Source organism: Batrachochytrium dendrobatidis (assembly GCF_000203795.2).
Source record: "Batrachochytrium dendrobatidis JAM81 unplaced genomic scaffold BATDEscaffold_5, whole genome shotgun sequence".
NCBI classification, from domain to species: Eukaryota; Fungi; Chytridiomycota; class Chytridiomycetes; order Rhizophydiales; genus Batrachochytrium; species Batrachochytrium dendrobatidis.
The window spans coordinates 849032-867514 of record NW_006281103.1 but is presented as its reverse complement, the minus strand read 5'-3'; the positions used below and the strand labels follow the sequence as shown (position 1 = coordinate 867514).

General features: G+C 41.9%; 6 protein-coding genes across 6 annotated transcripts; 2 read left to right on the top strand and 4 right to left on the bottom strand.

Moving 5' to 3' along the window:
• Positions 1 to 109: 109 nt before the first annotated feature.
• Positions 110 to 5245, bottom strand: BATDEDRAFT_34983 (uncharacterized protein). The gene is made up of 5 exons (XM_006678518.1): positions 5136 to 5245; positions 4160 to 4354; positions 3934 to 4020; positions 2101 to 2629; positions 110 to 2032 (listed from the first exon to the last, which is right to left on the bottom strand). Exons 4-5 carry the CDS (start codon positions 2614 to 2616, stop codon positions 125 to 127), a joined length of 2424 nt encoding a protein of 807 aa, XP_006678581.1. The 5' UTR covers positions 2617 to 2629; positions 3934 to 4020; positions 4160 to 4354; positions 5136 to 5245; the 3' UTR covers positions 110 to 124.
• A 3065-nt stretch (positions 5246 to 8310) lies between these two features.
• BATDEDRAFT_88222 (uncharacterized protein) lies at positions 8311 to 10251 on the top strand (the record flags this gene model as incomplete). Its single annotated transcript, XM_006678700.1, has 5 exons — positions 8311 to 8428; positions 8501 to 8625; positions 8750 to 8927; positions 9051 to 9827; positions 9926 to 10251. The coding sequence occupies 5 exons, from the start codon at positions 8311 to 8313 to the stop codon at positions 10249 to 10251; spliced, it is 1524 nt and encodes a 507-aa protein (XP_006678763.1).
• Positions 10252 to 10643: 392 nt separating this feature from the next.
• BATDEDRAFT_88388 (uncharacterized protein) lies at positions 10644 to 12509 on the bottom strand (the record flags this gene model as incomplete). The annotated part of the gene is made up of 1 exon (XM_006678598.1): positions 10644 to 12509. One exon carries the CDS (start codon positions 12507 to 12509, stop codon positions 10644 to 10646), a length of 1866 nt encoding a protein of 621 aa, XP_006678661.1.
• Positions 12510 to 12847: 338 nt separating this feature from the next.
• BATDEDRAFT_24528 (uncharacterized protein) lies at positions 12848 to 14265 on the top strand (the record flags this gene model as incomplete). Its single annotated transcript, XM_006678414.1, has 2 exons — positions 12848 to 13726; positions 13831 to 14265. The coding sequence occupies 2 exons, from the start codon at positions 12848 to 12850 to the stop codon at positions 14263 to 14265; spliced, it is 1314 nt and encodes a 437-aa protein (XP_006678477.1).
• Positions 14266 to 14561: 296 nt separating this feature from the next.
• On the bottom strand, positions 14562 to 15287 carry BATDEDRAFT_24527 (uncharacterized protein; the record flags this gene model as incomplete). The annotated part of the gene is made up of 1 exon (XM_006678413.1): positions 14562 to 15287. The coding sequence occupies one exon, from the start codon at positions 15285 to 15287 to the stop codon at positions 14562 to 14564; it is 726 nt and encodes a 241-aa protein (XP_006678476.1).
• A 328-nt stretch (positions 15288 to 15615) lies between these two features.
• BATDEDRAFT_11033 (glycerol-3-phosphate dehydrogenase) lies at positions 15616 to 18461 on the bottom strand (the record flags this gene model as incomplete). Its single annotated transcript, XM_006678271.1, has 8 exons — positions 15616 to 16188; positions 16297 to 16583; positions 16690 to 16899; positions 16997 to 17086; positions 17170 to 17386; positions 17502 to 17874; positions 17946 to 18126; positions 18194 to 18461. 8 exons carry the CDS (start codon positions 18459 to 18461, stop codon positions 15616 to 15618), a joined length of 2199 nt encoding a protein of 732 aa, XP_006678334.1.
• Between the last annotated feature and the right edge of the window lie 22 nt (positions 18462 to 18483).

Here is an 18483-nt window from a genome sequence, read left to right as displayed (position 1 = left end):
GATCTCAGAATTGGGTCGAGATATAAACATTCATCTTTATATCTGCAACTCTATCAAAACACACCACCACCAATTGACTCCACCCAATACCATAATTGTAGATAAAAATAGGAGAAAAATAACTTTATACATGGACAGACACAGCCGATCCCTGCGTATGTGACATATTGCCACTATGGCTTGCGATTGAGTGCGGAGCGCCAAGAGAAGCAACAAAATGTGTTGTGGTAACAGACGGCACTAAATCGTCAGTTTCGTCAAAATAACCCTCGTCACCCTTGGATGAGATCGTCGAGGTAGCTTCAAATTCGTCGTATTTGCTGGAAGTGTAGGTGGAAAAGCTTGAGTGGGTAGGTCCTGACACTGCAGCTGCAGAGGCTGCAGCTGCAATTAGGGTTGTGGCAGAAGAAGCAGAAGAGACCGAGGCCCTGGGTGATGACAGAACACTGGGAGAAGGTGATGATAAAGGCGAAAGCGGTACACCTGCCTTGAGATGTATAGGTGTCAGCAGATTAGGTAGAGAATGGAATGAGTTTGAACGATGCCTAGTGTTTGTTTCTACAAGCACATCAGTAAATGCAATAGGAACCAATGAATCTGTAGATGCAAGTGGCAGCAAGCCACTTGCTCTATTCAGTGTAGGTTTTGCAGCAACCTTGTAGTCGAGACGATCGGTGAAAAGATGCGATAGTTGAGCATGATATTGCGGACCCGAGAAAAAGAGCAAGCCGGAAAAAGGAGTAGCAACCCAGTCCAACACGGCCCATGGGTACACTCTAGGAGAAGCCAATTGAGGACGCAGACCAATGTACTGGACTTTGGGTTGATCATAGCCAGGAAAGACACCCTCGGGAATATACGAGAGATCAGCAGCAGAGTCGACACGACGACCAGAAAGACCTTCGGAGCGATCTTGCAGGTTCCATCGATCGAATCCAACCCATTGGTGATATTTTTCATAATAGTAAAATGTAGGTAGATTGAAGACGACACACGCAAGTCGAATCCAAAAGCCGGCATTTAGAGAAAACAGTACTACAGGGTTGACTGTTTCTGTGGGTGATAGGAATGACCAAATATACTCGGAGATGGGGAGATAGATGCTATTGTTTGAAGGGATCACCAAGGCGGTCAGTGCGACCAGAGACAGGAATTGGCCCATCAAAATGTGACACTCTACCAAACGGTGAGCAAGAGTCAGCAACAAAGAAAGCTTGATAGTTCCAGCTTGAGTTTCATCCTTGCCAAACTTGGAATAATTGGTGTTTTTAAGCTGAACAATACCCTGAGTCTCTGGAGCGACATAGGACATGATAGTGCGACGGAGTGCATAGCCAAAATCTAGAGTACCCCAAAGATGGCGCTTTCCTTGGACATAGCGAGCAGTAAACCCATCAAGGTAGCCCATAACACCAGATCCAGTGCCTTCAATGTTACATTGTGATGCAGGAGAAAATATGGTTTTTACAATGAGCTGGCCGTTGGTGGAGAAAAAGCACTTGAGATACATGTGCATGTCCTCTCCAATAGAGCCAGGATCAGTGTCCCAAAACCCTATAGAAATAGCCAAGTCCATCGAGACCGAGTAGGCTGAGCAAGGAATCTTGACAGGAGAGCTTGGATATAGATTTGAAATAACACCAATGGACCAAAACATGTCAGTGACTCGCACAAACGAGGGAACGTTCTTGGCATTGCGATCAAAGACTGTGGATGGACAAAATAGCATAATGCGGCGCTGCTCTGGAGAAGCAACAGCGTAGTGGTAGGACATGGCCAGGAAATAGTCTTCAGCAAATCCAGTATCAGCATCCATTACAGTGACAATTTCGTGGTCATGACGAGGCCCGCATCGCATAGCCATTTGGCGAGCAGCCCAAGCAACATTGCTCGACTTTCCTCGAATTTCTCCTGGCCTGCCAGATGGATGAATTGTATATGTGATTTCATAAAAATGCTCGCCGTACATGAGCAGCAGCTCTTGAGCCTTTTCAGAGCTACCCATTTCAGCCTCTTCCATAGCCATACAAATCTAAAAGTAGAGCCAAGACTGATTAGTTGACATGATATACAGACGGTTCAAGTGATTTAAAGCATTACCTTGTACTGAGTCATGGCTCTGCGATGCGAGGCCAATACATCCAAGGTTTCACATAGAGTGTCCATGGTCTCCTTGTAGTTTGGAACAATAATAATATGCATAATGTGATCAAAGGCGAGGTCGTGGGTATTGTCAGAACCACCAACGACACCCGTTTCACGGCAATACTTGGCGTACCAATCTGTCATGGAGTGAGCCTTGGAGTGTGTGTAAGCAACAAAGACGGCATATGCTGTGCGTAAGCTATTTGCAACAAACATGCCGTGCAATAACAAGAAATATGAGGCAAATGCCCACGGGGTGTAAGTAGAGCCGAACAGGGCAAACAAAAGTATGAAGATAATCAGCAGTCCAGGAACTCGTTGAAGAATGGGTTTCCATGGTACGTCAGCGATGGCAGCTCGCAAATGTTCCATAAGCCATGATTCATTGGGCACATTTAGCGCTCGTGAGTGTGGTGCGACTGCTGACACATATGGCTTTTTATGTCGGTGGTCGTAGTGGTCAGGAATCATTATAATTATGTAGCTGTGAAAGAAACAAGAGTGGATTAGTTTTTCTGCTGGATACAACTTTGGATAGTCAGTGACTGATGGTCAAACAAGTCCAGAAGTCGAATGCAGCCAGGGATAAAGGCAAGCGGTATTGGGTAATTGAAGGGAATAAGTTTGGGACTAGCCAACTGTAATTCTATAGCTGAAGAGCAGTGTATATTACTGGTAGTAGAAACACAGGCCCGTCAAATGTACTAGTTGTAAAGTTGGTGGAAAGTCAAGACCACCCGCCTCTTTTGCTATCCAGCCAACCAATTCAATGCCACGCGCTGTGTGGATTGCTGTCCAACTACTGTAGCGGCTCAAGTGAATTCAAATTGCTGAAATAGGGGTTAGGGTGGTAATATATAGCCAGGGTTGACGAGATATTAATGAATAAACGGTTGGAAGGGAACTGTTACAACTACAGTAAATGTGATTGTGTGTGCGAGTTCACCCTGACCCTAAACCCTTTACAAAGATGCGCGACCAACCTTGAATGTTTTCAGTTATTAAAAGGTCTGCTCACCCCACTTGGAGGACTCTAGTACAAAGGGTGATTGGTTGCCCAGAAAAAGTGGTCAGGTGGGAAAAAAGTAGTTTGCCAGAATGGGTGATTTTGGTTGGTGAGCTGCATTATATACATAATCATTCATGTATGATATGGCAGAACAAAGCATGCTGCTGATGGAAGATGGGGCTGTGGAAAGAGTGTCAACTAGTGATTGGAACAAGAACAAGACGGGCCATGCCAATAAAGCCCCACATTACATTCTCAACATGAAAGCAGTCTATCCGGGTATCAACCATCATTAATAGCTGATTGTACTAAACTACCCATTCATCCAATCATGCGCAAAACTACTCAAACAAACCCTGATGTTGAGCAATAAGTCACGTGAAACAAAATACACCATAGCTTGGCATAGCCACCACAAGTACGAACAAAGCGGATATCCTAAGCCATCATTCAAGTCAGTATGGCTCACTTTGGAAAGCCTGAACAAAGTTTAGGACTCCAAAGATTGGCATTGAATGGGTATCGGCTGTGCAGATAGAACAAATACAATCCACAAGCGGATCGTGCCAATAATACCACATGACTGCATGGATAGTGGAAAGTCAAATTGAAACCGGAACATAGCCAGTAGCCATGCTCACTAGCTATGCGTACAATGCATCACTAATGAACAAGTGTGGACTGGGCTTTAAACTTGCACACAGACCAACGTGCGCCAACCCATTATTCTGCTTTTAAATGAAAGCATGGTATAATGCAAAATACCAATATAAACTTACCCAAGATTTTGAGTTTGATGTAGAGCGGAAAAGCGAGTGCTGGGAAGATGGTTTGTCGCGTAGATGCGTCAAGCAAGATAGATGAAGCTACAGACCCAAAAGCAAGTCGAAATGGCACACAATGTAAGCGTTCAAGTGTGGATAAAACTCGTTAGTTCAAGAGTATCGGCTTGATGTCAAAAAATATAAATTTAAGCTTTGGCAAATAGGGGTACACAAAACTTACAATGAGGTAATAATTATTGAGTACTAGACGAGATTAAACTACTGATGGCAGCTTTTCAATGTCGACACTTTTGAGAAACAATTGGCTATTTGAACGTTGATGAGCGATGGGCAAGTTTAAAATAAAGAATACTAGCAGATATTGCTGTTTCTAACTTGTCAAGGTTTTGATAAAACAGAGTTCCCGATATGTAACCTGGTATATGGTAGTGGTAAATTGGTTGGGTATTTAGATGGTGCGATATCAAAGCGTGAGTTACGAGTGCCGCCAAGAAACAATTTCAAGCATAAAAAGGAAAAATGTAAGTTTCGCCAAATCGCATATTTAACATCAACGAACAGTCAAGTAATAAATGATTAGAGGGGTTGGGAGCAAACGACATTAACATCTAATCACTAGTGAAAAGTGACCAAAAGTTTGTTTGTTTGACAAACATGTGGCCATAGTCAAGTGAGTTGCAAGTAGATGGGATTGAAGCCGTTGAAAGCGGCGATTAGATATCAAGATTCTATTTCGGATGCAAAGGCGGAGGTCCAAGAGCGCAGAGCCAAAAGCCAAAGCGATGGGTCGAGAGTCAGCAAACTTGTAGCGTTATTTTCCCGCGAAGCTTTCTAGACTACGACACGCTTAAACGGTCGGGCCAAACCCCAATCCACATCCATTCCAATCATTGTCTACTATTGAACAGCTTGAAAAGGAAACTGGCAACAATAAAAACCCAAGACTCGAGTCTGTAAATGTGCCGACCAAGAGCAGTAAGGAATCAAAATGCAGCCTTCCACTATACCCGATATGGTATCCGTATAGGCATCCATTTCCAACAGGTAGTAGGTGGGAAACAAGGATATCCTGATTTGTACATGTTTTCATCCATTCAATCATGGATGGAGTAAACCAATTGATAAAGGAGGAATGTGACGAAAATGTTTGAACAGGCAGACAAACTGAACTGCCACTCTGAATAGAAACTAATCACCTTTGTACACTCGTCAGATATTCAAGAGTGTGTATACCAGACGGCAAAGGTCCAAGGATGAAGCAGGTAATGAATGAGGATACAAAACAGAATACAAATGAGTTGAAGACAATCGCACAAATGGATAAAGTTGAAAGGATTCAGAAAGTGGATGGCTGCACAGATATACTGCTCAATGGTACAAAGTGGGCTGTGTGAGGTCGAGCGGCAAATAGTGAGGCACTTGACTTTCAAAAAGTTCAACTCTGTTCAGATCTTGTGTTGTCCATCAAACTATATGCTAGTGTGGACACAAGCGACGGCCTATTGTAGCGACTTGAATGCATGAACACTAGTCAATGACGTCCTCGACTAGAGGCAAATGAGCGCCTTGGCAGATTCAAAACAGACCTTGGTATCCTAACAGCAAGCATATGCAGGCTATACCCATTTGGCCACCAGGAAAGCCGGCATGATGTGGAAAAAGACTGGCGTCACAAGTCAAATAGTATTGCTAGCCAAGCCACATATGCCGCACACTTTGACTAAAAAGCAGCCAACATCAAGCCTAGCAAAGTTATCGAGACTGATTTCAACGCTTGATTGCATTGGCATTCTGCTTCACACCTCATATGCTATGTCTATGGATGACTTGACACTTGACTATAGTAACAAAAGTATGCATTAGTACAACTCTCACTATGGACTAGTGTCACATCAAACCGCCCATGCAATTGCCATTTGAAAAACAACATTTGCATGATCAGCCCTTTTCATGAAAAAGCTTATCAACTCACCATTAAAACCTGTGAAACTGCACCATGGAAAATAGGATGTGCACTGCAGGTCATGCCAGTAGTCGATGCGATTAGACATGGATACGTCGCCATAACTCAATCGCTGTACTCCGTAATGCTCTCCGAATAAGACTGCTCGCTTGTGGGTATATATCAAAGTATGGGACGAGTTGCCCACTAGGAGTGGCATCTCGATTTGAAAGGATTGTGGGGGGTAGGAGACGCAAACCATTCATCAATATCTTACCTATGGAGTGAAATCTTTAAAGCTTAAATAGCAACCTGTACTGCAATTATGTCTTGGATTATTATACTGGTAAATAAATTGTAATTGTAATAAAATATGGCCTGGCAACGAAAAGTTTTGTATTAGCGAGTGGCTAGGTTAGCTGAATGGTTTGAATATATAAGCCAGATCCCAAATCATGAAAGTCAATGTGACTTGGTTTAAGGGCTGTTGATAAATATATTAATTAGGGATAATTTATTGCTAGCGGTGGGTGGCTGTGAATCGGCAATGCAAGCGATTAGCCATAAGAATATTTACAGCTGTATTCATGTAAATGAAATGCTAAGTAAGGGTGTAATAAACAGCCAGTCTCATGAAATGAGGATTCTCGCCACATCTACTGAACAGCAGTGTGCTCTAAACTCTTAGTTTACTGGTCTTTGCGCTTATCTTGTATAGGCCGAACAAACGTTCATGTCAGTTTTACCACATCTCACACTTGCTGGATTTTCAACTCTCCCTTTCACTAAACTGATTATTACAACATTGGACGATCGATATGAAAACAACAGCTGTATTCCAGACATGCGATCTCTGTTTTCTTAAACTAAATCACAGGCGTATCTGTGATGTTAGGTTATAAAGTGGAGTTTAGAGTTGTATTGAGAATAATCGAGCCTAGTATCTAGATTACAATGGATGAATCTAGTTTCAAACTTGACGATTACACAATGTATGGCTATGCCAAAAGATGAAAAAGGGAGACCGAGAATAATTTCAGTTCAAAGCCATGGAATCAAGCTATGGCTATCCTTACGATGGACATTGTGATTTTGAATTGGGAGTGTCAATCTGTAGTAGGAAAGCGCAGTAAACATTTAACCATTGTTTATTTCACAGCAAAATAAAGGCAATTACTGCAAGATATAGACGACTCGTTCTACGTAAATACGGGTTTGGTTCAAACCTGTCAAGATCAAGCAAGACATTGAAGTGGTAGCAAATATGCCTCAAACCTTAAGCAATGTATGCTTTTAGCATCAGCAATGAGCTGAGCAGCACATGTGGCCCTCATTAAAGCTGGCAATCCCTATACCGCAATCATGTATCCCTTTGTTATATGTTGGCTGAGTATTTGCTTGCATCATCCAGCTTTGGCTGTTTTTTCTGCAAACCCAACCAGCAAATTATCTAATTCATCACTGCCAGAATGCCCTGATTTGCTGTCAAATTATATCTTGTAAATGCCTTTGAGTGCCATTTGATGTTTGAGCTGTTTGAAAATTGCCACTATGGTGTGCCAATTCTTCACTTGTTTAAATTGACCTAGAATCATTCTCATGTTTAAAATGATCGTTTTGCAATTCAAGCAGCCGTTTTCATGTTTCACAGCCATCGACAATGAAGATAAAATGTCGATTTCAAAATGCCTAGTATATATTCTGATGGCATCATTTAGGCTGCTGATTCAACTGTTTAAAAACATGAAATTTTGGTTTGTAAAACTGCACGATTGTTTCGAGTCAGGGTACAGGCTTTAGATAAAATGCTGGTCTCGTGTCAGAACAAGACCAGTACCAGATTATCAAGCAGTGTTGGACCAAATGAGTGGTATTTTATATCGACTCGAAAGGAGCAGCAAACTTGCAGTCACAATTTACACCTGCGACTTTCAAACACTCTTTTCAAGCTCCAAAACGATGCTGGATTCGGTGGTAAGAGTCGCAAAAGTAACAACCCAACCCGACACAAAGTGTGGTTAATGAAGTTTATGTATTTCAAACGCATGACATACGCGTATGGTTGTTGACAATTTTTAATTTATCTCTCCGTTTTCATACCTTTTGTCGTTGGCCGTAAACTCCGAATTATCAGATATGCTTTCGATTGGCCATGCTTGATATTATAATAGTAGCTGGTCTACCTATATGGGGTCCAAACAATATCCACATCTGCTTTCAATACCTATAATTACACGTTTTATACTGGATAAACCACACTCGAACATCTAGTGAACAGATATACTGGCTTTATCCAAACCTTCAAACTTGTATTGAAACCTTTTGTGTTTAAGCCATCCAGGTTCATTTAGCCTTGATTTAAACGGCCAAATTCATTCTACATATAAACTCGAGATTCCAATTCAATGTATTTCAAACCAGTAGTATGCATGATGGGCAATCGTGCATCGTATCTTGCCAACACTATTACTTTCATCTTGAGTATAGCTGTAGCTACATGCAAGTACGCTCAAGCCACCAATTCAACTCTGGATATAAACAGTGCTGGTAAGTCCTATTTCCAATGCATATCTCATCATAGACGTCTGACATGCAATTTATTTAATATGGCTGAAATAGATACACTCCGATTGACGCAGGCTGCAGCTGTACATAATCTTTTACTGGACAATCCGCCCAATTCATTTGGTGCTTTTGGCATTCCAGAATTCTCTTTATGGGGAGAATCAGCATTAACATGGCATGTATGTATTATGCTTTGAAAGCTCAGAGCTACATGTACAGCCGTAGCTAGTAATTTAGATGTATATCACATATTCAACCATTTTTAAAATATATCGACCATAACACAAATTATAATGACTGTAGTCTATCATTGGATACCTCGGGACTGCAAACGATATCCCTGTATTAGATATATTAAGAAAATCGCTTAATATTGCAAGCTTTCAAGGTCTCGGTGATTTTCTCGGCGGTAATCTAGCACATCTGGAGATCCAAATGCACGGGAAAACCAACGACAAATTGGTTCTTTGGGGATTAGCAGGTATAGTCTATTCAGCTCTACAAAATTGTGGAGCAATGTGACATTGAATGCTTGATTCAATTATTTATTTACCAATACCATTGTGTGAATATCATTTGTATTTGAAATATAACCATTTAATAGTTGCCAAGGGAACAGAGGTGTTTGGATCATTGGCACAGATTAATCCAGCAGCACTCACATTCGGTAACCTAACTCAACGAACGTGGATGCAGCTTCAATCTGCATGGGACGAAACACTTTGTTCAGGTGGAATTCCCACAGACACAACTGTCCCATTATCACAACAGATCAAATCTACCATCACTAACGCTGGATTCATGGCTCTCTCGGCACGTCTTTACGGCATCACAGGAAACGTCACATACAAAAAGTGGGCTGACAAGACCTACAACTGGATGGCAGATTCTGGACTGATTACAACCGAATTTTCCGTTTACGAATCACTAGCGCATGCATCCACCATCAATGCAAGCACAAGCCATGTGGTATCAGATCCGTCACCTTTATCCAAACCCACTAGCGTCAAGTTAGCGTGCAAACTCTATTCACGAGAGCAATGGAGTGCCCCATCAGGATTACTTCTTAGTGCACTTGGATACATGTACCAATACACCGCCTTGGAACCCTATATTGATCAGCTACGGACGCTGTTAAATGCCACGCTAGAAACGTTTTCAACCTCGAATGCCGTGCTGATTGAACCACTATGCGAGCTAGGAGCAAAGTGTGTGCAGCAGGCATGGTTCAAAGGGATTCTTGTCGGAGGACTTACAGATACGTATCAAACAGTCGAGGATGCGAAAATTCGTAAACTGATTCAGACAAGACTCGAAATATCATTATCAGAAATGGTCAAAACATGCGGAGCCTCATGGAACTGTAGTCAAATATGGTCAGGTAAGCCAAAATGACAACTCTGGTTTTAAAGTGGAATCTTACAAAATGCAATTATAAAAATAACATGGAACGTGGGCTGATTGCTGTGAACTTTATAGGAGTGCCCATATCGCCATATACACTTAATGATCAGTACCAGACTGTACAACTGCTCAACTCGGCCATGATTATGCTTCAGGCCATTGATACCACAAATTCCAATTCATCCACAACATACACGTCAACATCCACCACAGATTATATGCCATCAACAACCACATCTACTTTACAATCCACAATGACATTGTCAGAGTCATCTCTTGCCTCGTGGATTCCTATTGTGGGTGCAAACACATCTCAAGCCATGCACACATCTAGAGCATCTATATGGACAGTCTCAATGTATATGATAGCTGTCTGGATAATAGCAAATATGATTGGATGATATTACAAATAAAAATAATTGAATTGCAGCTTATATTCCATCGTCTATTTCAAAGTAAAATAGTGTTTTATTTTACGTGAATACGGCTGCAAACCTGTCGTGAAATACAGCCATGTGGTCATGGCTATTGAAGAATTGTACAGCAGTAATATCCTCAGTGTATGATCTTCACGATAGATCCACACATATGGCAGCTGATAATTTATCGACTGGTTCATCACAACATACTAGTCTGACTGATAACTGTTTGGGAGACATCGTGTCTCCTACAGATACATGGACTCTGTCTACACTCGAGTCTATTCCTCATGTCTATTCGCAAGTGCATGACCTTGACCCTGCAGTAACCCATGTTCAACCGATTCCTCATCCAAACAGCCATTAGATCAATTTTAATTCATTTCTATCCAGTCTACAGGAGTGGATGCCAGGCAGTCTTCAAAAGACACATGTGGGTAGCGTTGCGACAACAATCGCATATCCTTGGCACTCAGTCCCAATCCTGCGCATCTCATTACCTGCAGTCCTACCACCATCTCCACAAACTCTCCAATGATTGCCGTGGTGAGATGCTCCGTGCTGCTACCCATTCCACCACTACCAACTCTTGGAAGCTGAAGATACGACCGAGTCATTGAAATATCTATTCCAACTAATCGACGACATCCTAATCCAATGGATCGTAATACGTCTGCCGTTACACAATGTCCTACCATCGACACCCATTCTAGTTGCGTTGCTTTTGATGGTATCAATGCTATCAAGTCGGATGGATGCAGTAAAATTGCTGATGGTGATTGGTTTCTTGGCAGACTAGGCAAATGTAAATGGGTGAGCAACGGACACCGCACTAGAATATTTTGTAAAGCCCGAGGTGAAAGCGACACTATATCTGCAATCCATAAATGTGTTAGTGCGTGCATACGGGAGAACATGAGTCTGCAATCTTGCTCCAATAAAAGTCCATGCCATCCAATTCTTAATTGCTTCAACATAGTAAACCGCGTTGGCAGATGACGATAAAAGGATGAATCCTTGAGACTTTGCGCTTGATTTGCATCAGATTGTAGTTCTGACTGAATTGATGTTTGATCCTGTTCATTGCCGTTCATCAATCCAAATAGGTTATGACCATTATCAAGTGTATGATCTTCTGAAGATAATGACCGTAAATTAGATAGTTGTGATGTATATTGCTGTAGCATTTGTTCCGACACGAGTAAAGGACGTGCATGTGTATCAGGGATCATGGCACTTGCAAGTGCAGGCCATCCTGAAGAAGTATGTGATACATCCAATGATTGTAGAAAAGTCAACGAAGACAAGTATTGTGCTAACAGCCTTGTTACTGCTTTTGGAAATGAGCAATTAGCAATAGCTAGATGGGTGAGGTGGCTAAATTGGCAATTGCCACTTGGCGTGGACGCTTTATTTGCATCCCAATCCGCTACTCTTGATGATTCCCTTTCTGCTAAACAGCGCATGGAGGTCAACGTGATACTTGTACCCGAAATGTTCAGCCAAGTCAAGCAAGGCCACAGTTCAATGGCAGTCTTGACACTCAGATCTGTCACAGACTGACATTCTGCAATGCTTAATGATTTGATAGAGTGACAGTTATGGATAATTTCCAACAGTATAGAATCATCCACGGAGTCAACATTGTCTAGACAAAGAGTAGACAGTGAACTACTGCTACCAAGAGTAAGACGAGCTATGACATTCGTATGTAGTGATTGAGCATCCAAAATGCAGTTGGAGAGTGACAAATGTAGGAGCGAAGGACTTGCGGATGGTGCAATCACGTCCAGCTCGTTATTGGGAAACCTAATGCCAGACAAGCGAAGAGACAGAAGTGGTGCATCATTGCCTGGACGACTGTTGCGTATGGCAGTAAGCAGTTGTAGTAGATCTGAGTGTCCTTGAGGAGAGTCGGGCGGATGATGCACATAAAAATGACGAGTGGATCGAAGTAGCCAAGAACTAGTGGTATTGGTAATATTGGATAACCATTTGACAAACGATGGTTTAGACAGGAATGATGGATGTAAGGATAGAGAAGTCCATAGGAGAGGTCTTAGACTTTTATTCCAATGTCTGCATACAAGTGCAAGCACAGTAATCGAACGAGTCGGTCGTAAGCGAACAGGAGGAAGAGTAAGCATCAACTGGACAATCCATTGCAGCAGTTCAGCAGGAAGTGACCCAGCTATGGACTGTTGCACAAAAGACGTGGTTGCATCGACACGATTGTTCATGGTTTGAAATTGAACAAAGTTTCTTGCAATCCAAAATGATTTCGTTTTCATCGATGGTCGCCGTGATTTGTATGGATTTGCAGAACGATTACCTTACTCCTGGAGGCCACCTGGCTTCTAAGCATGTTCAATCTGTCGGTGAACAAGAAAGATCCATCTCCAATCTACTCTCTAATTTTCGCTACAATCCTTTATTATTGTCCAATACATACTCTGCCACCACTTCAGATGTTCCTAGTGTGATTTGGGTCAAATCTCTCTCTCTGCCTACCAATTCTACCTCGGTCAGTATCACACCAATTGCTCGTCCGTCTGAATCTAAATATGCTCTAGCACCAATGAACGATTCCTCTTTGACTCGGCCAATCCCTTCTGACTGTTGTGTTGCCGACTCTTGGGGCTACCAGCTACATTCAGACATACAAGCTCTTGTTTGTCCTTCTGATTTAGTTATTAACAAGCATAGTCCATCTGCATTTTCCGGAACAAGTCTGGCTTCAATCCTTGCATCCAACAATATTCGCACTGTGATTTTATGTGGTCTTCTTTCCTATACCTCTATTTTAGCAACTGCCGCTGATGCCTTTTTTCTGGGTTTAGATGTGATTGTGCCTTATGAATGTGTCGGCCACAACAACATGCACAAACATATGAAAGCTATGCATACCATATCTACGTGGTATGGACATGTCTGTCATCTGGAAAGTATAATTGGAAAGGATCTTGCGCATATCTACGGAGCTGGCGATTCGCGCCTTGTCCATAATGTCATGCCTCCATCTCTACTCAATATGAATACTACATCGACTACCACTGAAACACACACTGGTCTATTTTACGCTCTTAAGCACGAAGTCGCTTGGCAAGAGATGTTTCATCGTGGAGGTGCTGTTCCTCGTTTAGTCTGCGTCCAGGGAATATGCGATCCAGCCACAAACAACTCGATCCCCATTTACAGACATCCTGCAGACACGCATCCAAAGTTTTATCCATGTACTCCCGTTGTGGATCTTATTCGTCGTCACATTAGCCATCTCTTGGGACATGAACTGAACCATGTTTTGATTCAACTATATCGTGATGGAAAGGACTACATTTCTGAACACTCTGACAAAACATTGGATGTGGTTGCTGGTACAAGTATTGTAAATCTATCATTAGGTGCTGAGCGTACCATGGTATTGCGTTCCAAACGTGATACTCGACATTCTACTTTTGTAAGCATAGTTGTCTAAGCGCGATATTTTTGCTTCACATTGTCGACCTTTAAATATCTAACATTGTATGCTCAAACTAAATACGGCTGTTTATCTGGACGCAGCACTCTGAATTGCCTACTCAGTCGCCATTATTGACGAAACCATCAAGAAAGACCCAACGGTTCAATCTACCAAACAACTCTTTATTTATAATGGGATTAAAAACTAATGCTCTCTGGTTACATGGAATAGCTCAAGATAAATCGAATAGTGCTTTACATTCCAACACCACTGATACACTTGATTCAGTTTTGGAGCGCATTTCTTTAACTTTTCGCACCATTGGCACATTCATCACACAAGATCAAAAGCATATCTATGGACAAGGAGCAAAATGCAAGACATTTGAAAGCGCTCAGCCTATCAGTTTTGATCTGGATGAGATGCAAAACATGATTGATGCATTTGGAGCGGAAAACCAATCCACCATGTTTAATTGGGATCAAGTATATGGTCGTGGTTTCAATACCGTCGACTGTGCGTCTAATGTAGAATAAACACACTATAAATCCGGGTTGTCGGCCTACTTTGTTGACAACTTGTTGACAACTTGATTATAACTGCCACATATCTGAAAATAAAACAGTCATAAAGTTATACACGGGTGATTTGTAATTTATTTACAACCGTATTCACGCAAGATTGAATAAGGATGTTAAAGTACATAATAAACCGCCAATCTGATAATTTACACCAAAATTATGGGAATACAGCTGTAGTATAGAAATTCGATTCCCAATACAATAATTTGGGTAGAATTCATATTGGTTTTGCACCGACTTGACAAGACTAATTATACGCTTGTATGCAAGCTTGAAGTGCATTGATCGGTGTTTTGTAAATTGCCCAGTGCTTGAATATAACGATCTGAAGACTTTTCGTTTGCCCTAATAAACTGAGCAATAGTATTAAAACGGATGGGGTTGGTGCAGTCGCTAGTATGTTGGGTGTTAAAGATGAGCTCCAATGATTTGTTGCCGTCTTTGACTTGAATCACTGATGGAAACCCATAGGTCCATAGCTGGCATTGTCCTGGAGTACATTTGCGACCCGCGGCAGACTGAATCGAGCGAGCAAAAAGCTCTTTTTCGCCATGCTCGCTGCGTTCAAATGCAGGGCAAGGCAGGCGTGGTCTAGACACGCATCTGGGCTCCTTTTGGCAATCCTCTTCAGTCCAGTGATGCATGCATATCACTGTCTCGCCAAACGACAAATAGTAGGCCCACAGAATTTTGGCAAGCAGGTCTCGATCATCCCAACTGTCATAGGCACCCATAAAAAAGGCTTCGAAAGAATTCAGTGCCATTCCATCCTCTACATAGAACCTTGAATTATCGCAGCCTTTTTCTTGACATCTGTTCCAAATAGTGTTCCAAATTGTTTGTTGAGTTGGGAGGTAGCGACCATATATCATTTCTTTCGAGTGTTTGATTTCGACTGCAGAATAGACCCACGGAAGTGCAGGTAGAACAGCAACCACAAACACTGACCAAAACCCAACTATGGATTGCAAGTGCATATAGAATAAATGATCAACTGGTTAAAGTCATTAAAATCATTGAACTGGCTACATTCATGTAATAAAACATGAAATAGGGGTATCAAAATGCATAATAGTTGGCCAGCCACATGACATGATTGGTATCGTTTCATATCAAATTTAGAGGACGGCATTGGCATTTGAACCCCAACAAAACCAACTGGCTAAGCCAACTGGCTAAGCCTATTTTCGTAAAGCAATTGAATGAATCTTTACATTAGTTTCAATCCATTATTCATGAGATTGGCTGTTTATTATACACCGACACTCTTATTAGTGGCTCATTTTATATGAATACGGCGGCAAATTAAACACCACCACCACTTCGATCAGTTGGAAATTGTTCACGCTCTTGAACACGAGCAACAATCTTGGCAAATCTAGACCGACTCCGTATATCCTTGACAGCAGCCAGCACCTCCAAAAATTCTTCAAATTCAACCGATCCACTGTGATTCAAGTCAACTTCCTCAATTGCTGCAAGCAAGTCTTCTTTACTCATGTGTTCACCAAGCTTGGCCATAGCTGTGCCAAAATCACTTTGTGAAATGCTGCCGTCTTTATCTACGTCAAGAGTGTTGAAGACTTGGCGGTAGGCAGCAAGTTCGCTTGGTAGAAAATGTGTACGAGCAAAAAAGCGGGCCTGATCTTGCGATAAACTTGAAATGAGGGGTTTGCTACCATCTGCTGGAAACATGTTTTTGTCTTTGATTGTAAGACCCATGCTTGTAAGAAAATGTGTCGCATTGGCAATTTCTTTATTGCGACGATCAGTATCCCAACCCAATTCTGCTTGCATGATTTCAGCAATTCGAGGAAGTGCTGCGAGTGTAGCCTGAGCATTCAAAAAGCTAAGTCGTGTACGTCTAGCAATGACATCCTAAATGGTCGTATGATGTTTATCTTGTTAACAAGATAAAGCTGACATTCAAACAAGTGCATACAGTATGACTGGCTAAACTAAACCAAGTGAGTGCAGAGAACTTACCACCAATGTGCACGCATACTCGCGCTGACATGCATATAAAACTTCTGCTTCAATATAAGGATATCCAGGAGCTAATCGGAGTCCAAACAATGGCCATCGTGTGCCAGTTTGAGCAGCTAAAGAAGCAACAGCCCATGCACGATCGCCGTAACTATCAGAAAGATGTTGTGCAACCTCTGTTTCAAGTCCAAAATGCTGAATTAGTTTGATAAACATTTTTTTGGACCACCCGTTGCTGCCAATGAGTTGTAGATGCTCGGTAATACACGGACCGGTCGGTTTGAGATCTGTAAATTGGCATGGATTTAGTAATCAAACATTTCATGTAAATTCTCAATTGCCAACTGCAATAAAGTTCAAGAGGGAAAATTCAAGCATATTGTCAGTAAATACCAAAGATTTCAATCGCCTTGTCAATAGTCTCTTGAGCCATAGCACGATATGTAGTCCATTTTCCACCAGCAATTGTCAATAGTCCTGACTGGGATACATTAATCATATGACTACGAACCAAAGCAGCAGTTTTTTTGGAATTAGGATCTCGTACTAGTGGTCTAATGCCCGACCAGGCAGCAAGCACATCGCCTCGTCTGACCTTGATTTCTAAAAATCCACGAGTTAGCACTATTCATTATAGAATCAAATGAAACAGTTGGCAGAAAACCGCCAAATCTAGAGTAACTGAAATAGGCAATCTTACCAGGAGAGAGATAGTTTCCAATTTCCTTGAGAATCCAGTTTATATCATCATCTGATGGAGTAGGATCAGATGTAACTTTTGTAGGAGAGTCTAATGTATAAAAACAGTTTAACAAAGCACTATTCAAAAGAATTTAAAGCCCAAGCAAATATAGATAAGCATAATATTCTCACCAGTTGTTCCAGCAATAGTGCTACCTTGCCACGGCAAAAAAAAGATCACCCGGCCATCGCTAGTGCTTGGATCCAATAGACCCATGTTTCGTGGACTGTAGTAATTTGGCAAAATAATATGAACACCCGCACTTGGAGCAACAATCTTTTCAGTATTGACTCCACCATCTAGTTTCCTCATTTCATCAGTAAATGGACCAGTAGCATTGATGATTCCCTAGATGAACAAGTATTCAAGGAATAAAGTAGCCATACACGATTCAGTTGAGGATTCAAAACAAAGGAATTGACTTTGATCCTTTTGTAAACCGTAAATTATAAATTAGACACACCTTTGTACGGATAGTCCACGACTCTCCACTGAGAGTGTCTTTTACTACAGCACCATAGATTTCCTCGTCGCCCAATCCATGCTTGCCGACATTTGTCACACGGGCTTTTTTCAAGATTCCAACGACTTCAACATGGTTAGCCACAACAGCTCCATGTGCAATTGCAGTCAGAGAAATAGCGACGTTCATGCGCGAATCATTGTGAGCGCCGTCGTAGTAGACAATGGCACCCTTGAGCCTGTCCTTTTTCAGCATAGGAAATGCTTCCAAAGCACGAGATCTGGTCAAAAAGTAAGAATGAGCAAGTCCTTCACTTCCAGCGAGAATGTCGTATGCCTTTGCACCAACCCAATAGTACGGAATCTTCCACCATCTAAGAAATGTCAAGCATGTGAAAGTAAGCGAAACGCGTCCCCAGTAAATTACCACAGATTTACACTCAACTGTGATATGGGCAGCATAATAGGCAGCTGGTAAGCCAGATATGGAGCAATCTTTAGGAATATTCCTCGTTCATGCAGTGCTTCTACAACTAGTTTGTATTGCTCATAATCCATTTCCATAAACGCCTTTTCCAGATACCGCACTCCACCATGCACTAGTTTTGTGCTGCGTGAACTTGTTCCTAAATGCACATGAATCGAGCCAATCAGTTGGCAATCATACTGCGTATACTTTGAAGTGAAACTCACCTGAAGCAAAGTCGTCTCGTTCAACAAGGGCTGTGCGCAGGCCGCGAGTGCAAGCATCCAAGGCACATCCTACACCAGTAGCTCCACCTCCTACAATCAGCACATCAAATACTTGATCATCTCTCTCACTGCTTTGAGTCAGTCCATGCAGTAGATCTATAGTGTCCTGTTTGAGGTTGCTGGCATCTATAGTCTGGGCAAGATTGTCAGATTCTGTCACGGTATTCACAGAGTCGGATGGATTAGTAAAGCTCTTTCCTTGCAGCATAGCAAGCAGCTGGGCTCGAGAC

Coding starts and splice junctions, on each gene's coding strand:
- BATDEDRAFT_34983 (XM_006678518.1), bottom strand. CDS start 2,616: ATGATTCCTGACCACTACGACCACCGACATAAAAAGCCATATGTGTCA. Junction 2,033..2,100: donor GAGCCATGACTCAGTACAAG/GTAATGCTTTAA, acceptor CTCTACTTTTAG/ATTTGTATGGCTATGGAAGA.